This window comes from Mugil cephalus, chromosome 3 (assembly GCF_022458985.1).
Source record: "Mugil cephalus isolate CIBA_MC_2020 chromosome 3, CIBA_Mcephalus_1.1, whole genome shotgun sequence".
NCBI lineage: Eukaryota > Metazoa > Chordata > Actinopteri > Mugiliformes > Mugilidae > Mugil > Mugil cephalus.
The window spans coordinates 25,896,218-25,909,885 of NC_061772.1; the positions used below are offsets into that span (position 1 = coordinate 25,896,218).

At 38.9% G+C, this 13,668-nt stretch overlaps 2 protein-coding genes across 2 annotated transcripts; one reads left to right on the forward strand and one right to left on the reverse strand.

Moving 5' to 3' along the window:
- Positions 1-531: 531 nt before the first annotated feature.
- On the reverse strand, positions 532-5,771 carry LOC125005523 (potassium-transporting ATPase subunit beta-like). The gene is made up of 7 exons (XM_047580911.1): positions 5,503-5,771; positions 3,956-4,084; positions 3,755-3,868; positions 3,455-3,660; positions 3,303-3,365; positions 1,942-2,034; positions 532-972 (listed from the first exon to the last, which is right to left on the reverse strand). Exons 1-7 carry the CDS (start codon positions 5,612-5,614, stop codon positions 814-816), a joined length of 876 nt encoding a protein of 291 aa, XP_047436867.1. The 5' UTR covers positions 5,615-5,771; the 3' UTR covers positions 532-813.
- A 1,053-nt stretch (positions 5,772-6,824) lies between these two features.
- On the forward strand, positions 6,825-13,382 carry grk1a (G protein-coupled receptor kinase 1 a). Its single transcript, XM_047580895.1, has 7 exons — positions 6,825-7,616; positions 8,458-8,585; positions 8,719-8,876; positions 9,843-9,926; positions 10,354-10,478; positions 10,833-11,034; positions 12,560-13,382. Exons 1-7 carry the CDS (start codon positions 6,915-6,917, stop codon positions 12,850-12,852), a joined length of 1,692 nt encoding a protein of 563 aa, XP_047436851.1. The 5' UTR covers positions 6,825-6,914; the 3' UTR covers positions 12,853-13,382.
- The last annotated feature ends 286 nt before the right edge of the window (positions 13,383-13,668 follow it).

Sequence of the window (13,668 nt, forward strand, 5' to 3'; positions counted from 1 at the left end):
CGTCAAGCAGTTTTATTGAGTCCTTTCATCAAAAGATTTTGGTCTTGTGTCATCTTAAATAAAATAAAAATAAAAGTTATATTTATTTATTTGGTGCAAGTTATAGATTTAGTTAATTTGAGGCGATGTTTAAAAGCACAAAAGAGCCAAAAATATTCTCTATTTTACAGTTTTGTTTTTTTACAGGATTTGCACAGTTTTTGTGTTAAAAATATGTCTTTCTTTTGAATATTAGTGTGCAGCTATATCCTTCTTCACCCTGTGTGCAGTCGAATCAAGCGGAGGGAAGAAGATGAATGGATGAATGAATCTTCGCCACGATAATCTTTTTCGGCTAAACACTGCACACGTCTCTGTGTGTGTGTGTCTGTGTGTGTGTGTGCCAGCACACCTGCAACATGTAAGCTAATTACCCACAAACGCTGCAGTCAGCACATTTCTAATACACGTCGCCATCATCATCATCATCATCATCATCATCCTATTAGAAGGAGCCAGTTACACACACAGATACGAGTGACTATGCCAAACTGGAGTTGTGATTAATTTTATTTAGAAACTCAATATTTCACGTAGATACATTTGACTCAACTTATTGTCAGATTTATAGATGGTGGATGTCAGAAAATCAGGAATCGCTCGGAAAATCACGTCTTTAAAAAGCACCACACTGCGCAGAGATTTACAAGCAAACTTTTTAACTTTAGGATCGTGTTGAACTCAAGTGGGTTTTTAAAGCTTTATTAAATATTCACGACTCATCCGCAGACGCCTGATACCCAAAGGTTGAGTATTTCAACAATTAGCAGTTTGTCATTTCACTGCCTTGAGGTAGAAGATGACTTTCCCCTCGTAGGGGTCGTGGAAGTTTTCGTAGCTGATCACGTCCGAGACGACTCTGCACTGGATCTTGGCGTGTTTCTCTCCGACCAGGCTGAACCGGACGGCCACCAGTGGGTTGACATAGGTCGGCTGGAGTAAAAGGAAGAGGGTTAATGGGACACGGGTCTGATTTTCTAGGATGATATGACACAATTTACAGAGATACTTTGGTGGAAATGCACCACTCTGCATGTTTCTATGATTAACACAAAGCTACAATATATTTTTAGGGACATTTTTGTTTTTGTTCATTGGGGCAAAATGTTTACTCTTCATTTCACTGCCATTTTGGCTGTGATCGTGCATATGGCACAATTTTTTGTAACAAAGTCTATCTCTACACATATTTTAAAATTCAAAAAAAAAAAATTATTTAAAAATTTGTGTAGATATATACAAAATATATACTTTGAATACTATCTATTTATCAAGTTAGCTTTGCTTAGCTTGGCGTGAACCACTAGCCTAGCGTAGCCTAGCCTAGCTTATATTTCATTTCTACTTAGATGTAACATTATTGTTAATTAAGGAGCTTTAATGATCTGGTTGCTCTTTGACAGAGCTGTTGACTCTCTTGTTTGTGCTAAGCTAAGCTAAACAGTGGTGCATTGTTTTGTTTTTTTCAGTAAGGAGCACGTAAGTGTTAAAATTTAATCACAGGTTGAGTTATTTATGACTGATCTGACACATTTCTTCTGCCACTATATGGAATTTATTGCTTGTGTGACAATAATTTCAACATTTGTAGAGACACCTGTTTCTTAAGCTGATTTTAAATCAAAAGTATTTTAATATGCCGATTGTTTGTTGTCATTAAGTTAAATACCTTTATTCAGGGAAGTTAACTGAGCTAAGCTAAGGATTAACTGTAGCTGATGGTCCCCGTTGAGGTGTCCCAGATCTTTAACTTAGTTAATTAAAATGCTGATTTATTTAATAATGAGCACCATGTAAGACCTGTACCTAACAGGCATATTAAAGGTGTTACAATTAAATTTAAACACAGAGCCCCAAGATACTACTATTTTTAGTCCATAAGTAGATTCTGATGGATTTTACCTGCGCCAGTCTTCCATAGTAAGGGAAGTACGAGAGATCCATAATCCCCCTGTCAGGGAAATACTCAATTTTGGCCACGTTGTTTTCTCCCTCCTGTAAGAAAAACATAAACGATTAATCATTTAAGCATTTAACCTCTTGAGACTTAAGCTTTTGTTTGCTATGCATTTTTAATTTCTCCATTTCTCTTTATTTGGGACTAACAAGATCTAAGCTCTATAAAAACCAAGCATCCTCTTTGAACAGGAAGTAGTTTTTTGGAAAAATGAAGTCCTCATGCATGGACACAGGGGTTATTTCACTCAATATTATAATGAAATTACTGATATGTAACAAAATATGTTAATGTGCATGTCCAATGTCTTCAGTACGTGATAACTTTTAATAGAATTTGCGTATTGACTCCGTCACCGTTTGTAAACAATGTGACGTTTTTTGAGGGGCGGGGCTTAACTGGATGCAACACATCTCCAACAGGAATCCTGTAAATGGCAGATAACATGTTTGAATGGATCGTAGTAAATGCAACTTCTGCTGGAGCACCCCTGAAACATACAACTATCGTTATGTTAGCTCGTGGTTAGCATTAGCATTCATGCGTAAAAAGAATCCCCTAAATAATGATTAACTTAACGTAATTTCAGTCGCATAACACATAACGTTATCCAGGCTGAACTGATGATGCATCAGTGTGCGAGTTGTTGATCGTCTCACTACAATTTTAATCGCCAAAGCCAAACCAAAGTTGTCTACAACTGGCAGTGGATGTTATGTGATTAAACTACAACTTAGTGTTTTTGGTTTTTTCGCTTTTATCAACCAAAAATACAGCAAGACGACATTTCCATGGTTGGAAGTGACAAACTTGGCCTCAAGTTCCCTCTGTTTTGCCTCCAGCTAACATCCTGATGTCACAGTGACGTAGACCCTGAACGTAAAACTGTAAAGAAGAACTGTAAAATTTGATGAGGTTTTGTACCTTGTCCACTTTTGTTACGCGATGAATGAATGAGCTGAAATGCCCACTTTAATGTTTTTACACCAACTATCTAGTTAAGAGGATAAAAATTTAAATGGAGCAGAATAAGGAGGTTCCACAAACCTAAAACTTAATGTCCCCATATGAGGACGCAGGGTCTTGGGAGGTTAAGGATGAACTCAACTAGTCAGTTCAGTCAGCCAGAAGTAGCTGGCCAATGAAAACAGTCATTTCAAATTCATAGGGGCAAACAGTGGTTGTTGAGTTTGAGAAAAGATGGGAAATGTAGGATTCAGTGCTTTATCCTGGGATCTGTGGCATCAATTATGATCACACTTTCTTTTAAAAGCTCACAATGTTTTTCTTTGCTGCCGTCACTCACCAGTATGGTGCAGTTGACGTATGGAGGAAGGGTTGTTGTATTAGTCGGCAAAAAGTCGATGATCTGCAAAATAATAGAAGAAATGTCTTTAGTCATTAGGCTCATTTTATGTGATTTTAAAAAAATAATAATAATCAGCAACACAAACGCACCCTGTTCATCTTGATGACGACACAAGGCATGGTGCAGTTGTAGCCAAAGGTCGGGTCCTCGGTTCCTGAGCAGGCTCCCAGCATGCTTTGAGTGAAGGGACACGCCCACTTGGTGTGATGAGGTGCAGTGAAGCTCTTCTGGATGAAGTACTTGCCCTTGGTGCAGTTGTACTGGTTACACTCCAGCTGCTTGGTGTCATTGTAGGCTGAGGGTTCAGAGACGGCAAACAAACATATGAACGTGCTTTTTTAATTATTAACATTATTAAATTTGACTAGAATTCACAGAAAAATACTGACGCTCCAGGAACTTATGAAGGATGTTGGACATCTTCATCCAACTGGCCTTGTTGGACGTGTTGTAGGTGATTTCAATGTCTTCCTCCCCGTAAGTGTCCGGCCACACCATCACCCCTGAGCGAGCAAACAGAGAGCTCGTTAAAATATGCAGAGGTTTAATTTATGATTCATTTATTAATTTATTTGTTGTTTTTGTTTTACCCGGGGATTTTAGCCGGTCTTGGTAGTCGGGGGCGTACGGATTCAAGGTGTACATGAGGACCCAGATGGCCAAAGAGAAGAGGGCGGTCATCACCACGTAGAAGGCCGCATAATACAGACTGATGTAGACTGTGGGTTACACATATATAAATAAATAAATAAATAAATAAATAAAACATGTATTTGCAGTATACTGTACGATAGAGAGTTCTGCTTGACCTTCTGAGTCCTGGCGTCCTCATATGGGGACGTTATGTTTTAGGGTCGTGGCAGCTTATTCTGCTTCATTTAGACCTTTTGTCTGCCATGTACTGGTGGCAGCACACTTGTTTAAATATTCTTATTAGCTTTTCTAGTTTGATATGCCATGTAAATTTAACAAATTACCAAGTACTTGTTTGAGGACACTGGGATTTCATCGTTTCCAATTTTGGTATTGCATTAAAATAAGCTTTTTTTTAAAATTATTTTGGTACACATTGGTGACTTAAATTGTAATATACAGTGAAATAAGATGATGGTTATTTTTCTTAGGTCCTACTAAATCAAAATACCTGAAGATCTACCTGAAGGTCTCAGGAGGTTAAGCTGAGAACACAGAGAGGTCAAGGTGTCCTTTGTCGATAAGAACCAAGTTTTAATCTGATTGTAAAATCAAACACTGAGAGAACAAAGCTTATCATAACATAGCTTATCTCTCTTTGTCCACATGCTGCAAACACTCATGTCTCTTCTGTGATCTTAAAAGGGCACTTTTAGTCACCTGCCTTAAAGGACAGTAATTTTGCAGGTTTATATAAATATACAAGATACATCAGTTATTTTCATCTCTAGATCTACATTATTATCTATCTTTTTTTAATTGTTATTACTTACCGGCAATTGTATTAATATTATTTTTTTTTCAGACTATTTCAGTTATTTGGGTTCAAGTTTCTTTATTGTGATATGTGTGTTGCACATACAAACGAAATTTGTTTGAGTATACACACACGTAATATAAAAATATAAAAATGCGGCAATTGCAGTGCATAGAGCAGTAGATGTCAGGGGCCACGTCAAGTCTTTATTAACAATTTACTCCATGTTATAAACTCGAGTGTAATAATCCAAGGGATGCAAGGGAAATTACCGTAGTGACACCATATTAGCTGTAAAGCGCAGCAGATTTCAGAAACCAAATTTTTCCTGTGACGTAATTACAGCGGGTTAATCCTTGCAGTTCTCCATTTTACAATGGGACAAATATATATATATATTTTAAAGATGGAAATCAGTTATTCCAGATGAACAAACTAACATTAAGACATTTCAAAGCACTTTTATCAGTTGTGTAACCTTCAAAATGTTCTAAATCAGCAATAGAAAGAAAAAGATACATTTCAAAGATCACTACAACAATAAAACTCCTCTACATACGCTGATGCTAAATATTTCCTCAGTAATGCAACAAACTCTTGACTGATACGTCAGATAAATGCGTTTCCTGCTCCGTGTATTCCCAGACTGTATGAGAAGGCTTCATGACTTTGTTATTTTATTCTTACCCCACTTCTCTGGTGTTCTCCCCATGAACGTCCCATTTTCCGAGTTCCAGACAAAACGGCCAAAGTCTTCACATCGCTGCCCACAAGTCCTCTTCTCCTTCAGGGTGGCCATGATGAAACTCCTCTGTGGACCTTTCCTTTCCTTCACTCGACTCTACTTATTACTTAGACTCTTCTCTGTCCTGTTCCTCCCCAATCTCATTCTCTTCTGCACTTAAAGCTAGAACTCACTCCCTGGACGTCCCTTCGCAGTGTGATGCATGTGTTATCTCTCGTTCAGTATTTGTTGGGCCAAGATAACGTGAGTGTGCAGGAAAGGGGCAGATGTAGGAGCAGGTAAACCTCCTTCATCGGTGGTGACGTCCTTCACTCCCTGGAGAAACTTCCGGATCACCTTGAACAGGCTCCTAGTGACAATCATGAAGGTGAATGACTCTGGATAATTTGGTTGGTAAAAAAAGGTCTCACTTGTGTCTCTAAAACAGTTGTGACTCATCAGAGGGTGTCCTATGTTGCCTGGAAACAGGAAGTTGTTGGTGGCTTTGGGTCCTTTGGGTTGAGGGACCATCATACATCGTGCATCATGATCAGTTTGGGATCTTGTGAATTTGGAGGCCAGGTCAACACCTTGTGCTGTTTTTTGAGTTGTTCCGTTTTGCATGTGTCAGGCTGGATCCTGTTGCCATCAAGGAGTTTCATTGCCATTGCGTTGGGGTCTGGTCTAGGTGGGTGCTACAAGTAACATCTGCAGGTCTGCATTCAGTTGAACTTAACTGCTTCCTCGTGTACATGTCATCGTTTGAGTCGTACCACCTCGTCGTTCAGTGCGACAGAAAGATTTGGTCTTGCAGAGGGACTTAGCAAAGTAGAGGCAAATCTGAGGGCCTGATTTTATTAAAGGAACCAGCTTTGCATGCTTGGTATTAAGAGGACAATTCATCGTTGGTCAAATCTTAAAAAGATCCAACAATGAAACTATTGTACTAGATTAATTTTGTACCACTCTTGAATTATTGCAGGTTTTGATCTTGCATTTGTGTCATTACCAGCCCACTGGTGACATGAACGCCATCTTTATTCCTGCTCTACCTCTTTTCTTCTCCATTTGTATTAACATGCCTTCACTCTATCTTGTTCACTGAGTCTTAGAGTAACTCCTTGTTCCCTCCTCATCCCCTACACATGGGTTACCACAGGATAAAAGCATTACAGCGATACAGCGTGGATAAATCCCCTTGGGGAAAGATGATGAGTCAGGTAGATCTGCATGTGTGTCGGCATGTGGGTTTTAGCATGATCACTGGAGAGGAAGTCACTGCGACTCTTTGGTGGACGTCCACAGCGAGCTCTTCTTCCAGATCTCTGCAGGAAGAAGAAATCCACATCTCAATCACACATTTTCCAATATCACCATGGATATTGGTGACTTGACGACGGTGGTGGCCAACTCGGCCTACATCTCGGCCCGCGGGAGCTTCGATGGCACCGCAAACCCGGCGTCCAACCGGGACAAGAAGTACCACTCGCGCTTGAAGCTGCCTCACATCACGGTGTGCGAGAGTCTCCGGGAGACGCTGGACCTGGGTTTTCAGACGGTCTGCGTGGAGCAGCCCATCGGCAAACGTCTGTTTCAGGAGTTCCTCGACTCCATCAACGAGTACAAAGGCCCATGCCGCCTGTGGAAGGATATCGAAGAGTACAACGGCGCCGAGGACGAAGACAGAGTTAAAAAAGCGAGCAAGATGCTGTCACGGTACATGGAGCCTGACGCCAAGTATTTCTGCCCCTTTCTGCCGGAAAATGGCATCACAAAGGTCAAAGAGAAACACCAAGACCCCGGAGACGATCTCTTCAACGAGACCCTGGACAACGTGATGGACTTTCTCAAGGAGGTGCCATACACTTTCTTCCTGGAGAGTATGTATCTGAAGAGGTTCCTGCAGTGGAAGTGGCTGGAGATGCAACCCATGGGAGAGGATTGGTTCTTGGAATTTCGTGTGTTGGGGAAAGGGGGCTTCGGAGAAGTGTCTGCCTGTCAGACGAAGGCTACAGGGAAACTGTACGCCTGCAAAAAGCTCAACAAGAAGAGGCTGAAGAAGAGAAAAGGCTTTGAGGTAACAAGTCGAACTGTATGATTAGAGGATGAGATGCCATAATTTCTATTTAATTTGTCTCTTGTTGTGCAGTACATTCATGTACGTCTCCCTAATCCTATCTTAACAACACAACGGGGATTTGGATTATGTGATTAGTCCTCTCCGGATTAATAAAGTTTGATCTCCTTATGTCTCGCAATCCAAAACAGAAATGACAAGAATCTGACAATATCAGAAAGAAAAATGTTTTTTTTTTTTTATGTCATTGAGTCCAGGTAACAGACTGTATCAACACTGCAATTTAAAAGTTGTATAACAATCTGCTGTGTAGTCTTTACATTACAAATTATTGTTTACATTACATAATTTGAAGCTCTACACTTATGTACAATTTTAATTAAATGTTAAATGCTAATCCACTATACACTCTACTGCACATGTGTCAGTGAGAAGTCAGCCGAAAGCAAAAACTTGTACTTAGATGAGACTTATTGAACTTCATAGTTAGCTTACTAACTGTGACGGAGGCTGCATAAATACCAGATTGATCGTATATTTCCCTCCTAATTTGTAGCTTCAGGGATAGTAGCAGCTTGCTAGTTTTTTACCATCCACTGCTTGACATCTGATAGAAAAATGACACTTATCCGATCCATTGACGGGGAAACACATTTTACAGTAAAAGACATATATTATCATAGTTTTTATCATCAGATATCAGTTTTAGCTCGTCTTATTCATAGAAAATAAACAACACTTGGCTTGGGATTTGATCTTGAGAAGCTCTATATCTACAAGCATGACGTTATTAACCCACAGTCCTGTGGACGTACTCACTGCTGCCCTCTCCTGCCTGTAGGGGGCGATGGTGGAGAAAAGGATCCTGGCTCGAGTTCACAGCAGATTCATCGTCTCTTTGGCTTACGCCTTCCAGTCTAAGACAGAGTTGTGTCTGGTCATGACCATCATGAACGGAGGAGACCTGAGGTTAGATCAACATTTCTTTTATTATATTTTTGTCTACTTCCTCCTCACTTCCTCTGATCCAGCTTCCTGTAATTTAGACAAGTTAAAACCCAAACAGAAATGTGTATGACCCTTGTTTCTCTTGTGCCGCCAGGTATCACATCTATAATGTGGATGAGAACAACCCAGGCTTTGATGAGCCGCGGGCCTGTTACTACGCTGCCCAGATCATCCAGGGCATGGAGCACCTCCACCAGAAGAGGATCATCTACAGAGACCTCAAACCTGAAAACGTTCTGCTGGATAACCAAGGTCACACACCTGCAAACAACAACAACAAAAACAGCTAGAGCTGATTCATACATTATTACAAGGAGGTCAATAGATAATTATGGTATCTACAGGATTTTACAAAATGTAAACCAATCATGTGAAACATGTTTATTAAAGCATCTCAAGGAGCTTTAAAAAGTAATTTTGCAGCTTGCTAAGACAGGGCCCTAACTTCTAGTGACTGCATTTGCAACATTATTGGTTACTACAGACAAATAGCTCATAACATTCGTTTTTTCCTCCATTTTGTTTGACCTCGTCTCAGAAATCAAGAAAATAAGCATGTTCTCTGCAGCTAGGCTCAACATAAATCTCATTTATCATATTGGTTGCACTTTGAATACCTCAGTTTATACTAGAATTTGGCATAAATTAAGCTATATCGGGCAACAGTTTGACATTTAGTTAGTTAGCAAAACTAATCTTCTTTATTGTTTATTACTATGGGATTTATAAACCCCAAAATACGGATAGCTAGGTTAACGTTAGTAGGAAGACTGTATGTGGAGAGAAATATGTAATCTAGGTCTGTCCAAGCACCTTAAAGCCTCACTAATTACCACATAATATATTGTTACAGAGTATAGAAAAACCCTTTGCTGTTTAATGGGTGACTTCCTGGAAAGAAATCCACATTAACTGGTAGTCAAGCTAACGGCTAACCACAAGGAAATGGGTGTTGTTCTACTTAAGATCATTTATTAAAATCAATCAAATCTACATCTTGGCTGCATTTCGGTGCTTACACCTGTGTCCTTCTGACATTTCAGCTCCTCCTCTTGACTTTAAAAATGTGTTTCCAGCCTCGTGAGGTCAAAACACTCGTCAGTACAATCTTCACACACACTTTGTTTCACGCCTAACACAAGGACATGTGTGAATTCTTACGCTGCTGCAGGTCAACTTTGGTATCGGTGACGTGAACGGCTCTGTTTGCTCTCGCAGGTAACGTTCGTATCTCTGACCTTGGTCTGGCGGTGGAGCTGGCCGACGATCAGTTCAAAATCAAGGGCTACGCCGGCACCCCAGGTCAGTAAAAAAAAAAAATATATATATAAAATAAATAAACGTATTGCATTTAAAACGTCATCTTCAAACGACATTCACCATTTTTCTTCCAACAGGATTTGTAAGAACAATAACAAAACCAATAGTTTTACAGTGTAGATATTTCTCACTGTGTAAATAATAATTGACATTTACCTCGTTAGGTGTAAAACAATCATGCTCTGAATATAAAAGGAAACTATCCAATACAGCGATTATTAAATGCAGCACATTTTAGATTACCAGCACTTATAAACACATATGATAAACTGCAGTTAAAGGTTAAAGAGCAACGTAACACACAGTGCAGTACAAAGAAAACTAAATATTTATTTGTTTATTTGTGCATATATCCAAAAATCACCTGGGTTTGGTGTATCTTATGAACGTTTCACACATCTTTTTGCAGGTTTCATGGCTCCAGAGCTCCTGAAAGGAGAGGAGTATGACTACTCTGTGGATTATTTCACTCTGGGGGTCACCCTGTATGAGTTTCTGGCTGCCAAGGGGCCCTTCAGGACCCGAGGAGAGAAGGTGGATTATCTGACATTTTTTTGTCTTTATCACTCCTCACAGTCAAATAAAACAGTAAAATAGATTCATAATAAATTCAGAATTGAGGAGCTCTACATTGCCGACTTGTGCCCCGATGCTAACACTGCAGGATTCAGCTTTGTAGTTATTAATTACACATGTTTAAGTGCAAGGCAGTGGAATGCAATTAACATCTGACCAGGAGTAAGAGGCAGCAAGTGCAGAGTATGTAGCTGATATTAGACGGGTGCAGACTAGATTCATGACTCTTTAATGTTCAGAAAGGATCATGGTTTGTGGATGTAGTTTATGATTCTGTCAAACTGGACTGAAACACTTTTTCTTTTATTTAAGATAGAGAACAAGGTGGTGAAGAAGCGCATCTTGAACGATCCGGTGTCGTATCCAGAGAAGTTCAGTGAGAACGCCCGGTCCATCTGCGAAGGCCTTCTGTGCAAAGAGGTCGACAAGAGGATGGGCTTCAGGAACGGGTCGTGTGATGAGCTGAGGGCGCATCCATTCTTCAGCGACATCAACTGGAGGAAACTGAACGCAGGTCAGCTCTTAACCAGCCACCTGCAGTGTCATTTACATCAGTTAGTCCAGTATTTTGTACAGTCTCGGCCACTCACTCGAAACATTTTATTAAATTATTTGTGGAAATAATGGATGGAAGAGGATTCACTTGATTGGCAATTTTTCATATTTACTTGATCTGTTTTTACTTCGAGCAGTGACTCAGCTCTGAATCTGATAAAAAATGCATCTTCACAGACATTTTCACAGAGTTTTTGTTTTTGTGTTTCAGGTATACTGTCCTTTATAATGTGTTTTTTTTATTTATGATTTGGTGTAATATTCTGTTTGTCACTGGATGTTTGACAAAACGGAATTCTGTAGAGCCCCATAATGAGGACTTGAAACGAGACAAAACTATAGTCATCCCTCAATTATCCATTAAACAGCTCCATAATGACTAAAACCTGCAACACAATCATGTTACTATGGAAGTGTATTAGGGTCGCCCATGAGAAAAAAAATTAGAGGTTGAATTTTTTTCATCATGAGGAAAAAGTAAAAATTTCCAGGAAAAAAAGTGTAAATTTTGAGAAAAAAAGGCAAAATACAATTTTGAGAAAAAGTTAAAATTTCGAGAAAAAAGTAGAAAATAAACCTTTAAACTAGAAATACCACATGGAGTATTGGTGGTACCATACACATACAGTACTGCCAGTTTAAAGGTGTAGTTTCTACTTTCGATTTTTTTTCTCGAAATTTTGACTTTTTTCTTAAATGAAATTTCACTTTTTTCTCAAAATTTGAACTTTCTTTCTTTAAATATTAGATTTTTTTTTTTGCAAATTTTTTTAATTAAATTATTTGTGGAAATAATGGATGGAAGAGCATTCACTTGATTCGCAATTTTTAATATTTGCTTGATCTGTTTCTACTTCGAAGTGACTCAGCTCTGAATCTGATAAAAATTAACCTTCACAAACATTTTCACAGAGTTTTTGTTTTTGTGTTTCAGGTATACTATCCTTTATAATGTGAGGAGGTAGAATTACTTTCATCATGAGAAAAAAGTCAAAATTTCCAGGAAAAAAAAGTGTAAATTTTGAGAAAAAAAGGCAAAATACAGTTTCAAGAAAAAAGTAGAAAGTAGACCTTTAGTACTGCGATTTTAAAGGTCTAGTTTCTACTTTCGACTTTTTTTCTTGACATTTTGACTTTTTTTCTTGAAATTTTAGATTTTTTTTCATGAAATTACACCTTTTTTTCTCAAAATTTGAACTTTTTTTTTTGAAATATTAAATTTTTTTTCCCCGCAAAATTTCCTTTTTTTTTTTTTTTTTGCAAAATTTTGACTTTTTTCTCAAAGTGCATGATGAAAAAAATCAAATTCATCTTCTTCAAATTTTGTTTCTCCTGGGTGGCCCTAATACTCTTCCCTATTTTACACTGCTCAAATAACTGATATTCTAAGCATCAGACTGTGAGATTTGATCTGTGTCATCTTTCTTGTCATGATAAATGTAGAAAAGTAAGAAAAAAGACTCAACAACTACTTGTCTCCTCAGGGATCCTTCCTCCCCCTTTCGTGCCAGACTCCAAGACGGTTTACGCCAAGGACATCGATGACGTCGGGGCGTTCTCCACGGTTAAAGGCGTGCAGCTGGAGGACAAGGATATGGAGTTTTTTGACGAGTTCGCCTCCGGGAACATCTCCATCCCCTGGCAGGAGGAGATGATTGAGACCGGGATCTACGGGGAGCTCACGGTCTGGGGTCCCAGCGGCACTTTGCCCAACGACCTGCGGCGTGAATCCATCCTGGAGCAGCCGCCCAAGTCCTCCACCTGCACGGTGTCGTGAGAGGACTTTATATGAACTGTCAGTAAATGAGGTCAGCAGAGGCTAGTGGTGGGGATTTGTTTATTCTTACCAGCAGTGCAGCTCTAAATATGAACACAAGTTTACAATACTATTGCACTTTTTCCCCCCAGTTTTTAATGCTGCAGTGCTAGCCACAGCTTCACAGTACTGTTATTTAACCTGTCGGCATCTGACAAATGCTTTAAAAGCCTTTCACAGTAAAAGTGTGTGCCCTTCATCTGTTTACAGACAGTTTATTCTTTTAATTTGCACCTTATAATCGTTTCTATCACTGTTAGATTTTTATTTGAAGGAAAAACTGTATAATTTTAACCCTTTGGGTTTTATCTGACTGCTATATGAGCGCAGTGCTTCAGATGTGTTTAATTCGTTGACAACAGTGTAAATAAAATAAGCTTTTATGTAATTCTCCAGAGATGTTGAGTTTTAATAAAAGAAAAATGCCGTTGAAACCAGTGTGTTGTGTACAATATAAATCGATTTATACAGATACAGTAAAGACATCTGTACATGAGCAAAGTAATTATCTATTAATTTTAATTCAGGGTGTTAGAAGCAGTTTCAAAAGAATAAAGTGAGAGGAAGAATTAGCAGCTGTGCATGAAGTCAACTCCTGGAACTCAATCAAGGAGGCTGGTGTAATAAGTTCTTTAACTTTACTGAAAATTGTTATTATTCTATGTGCAGACTTTTGAGTTTAGTAGTAGTAGTTTTTAATTCACTAGTATTTTTTCTAACTGTTTTTGCAGGTTGATGGAGCTATGCATTAGAAAACAGAATAATGTGCAAGCTTTC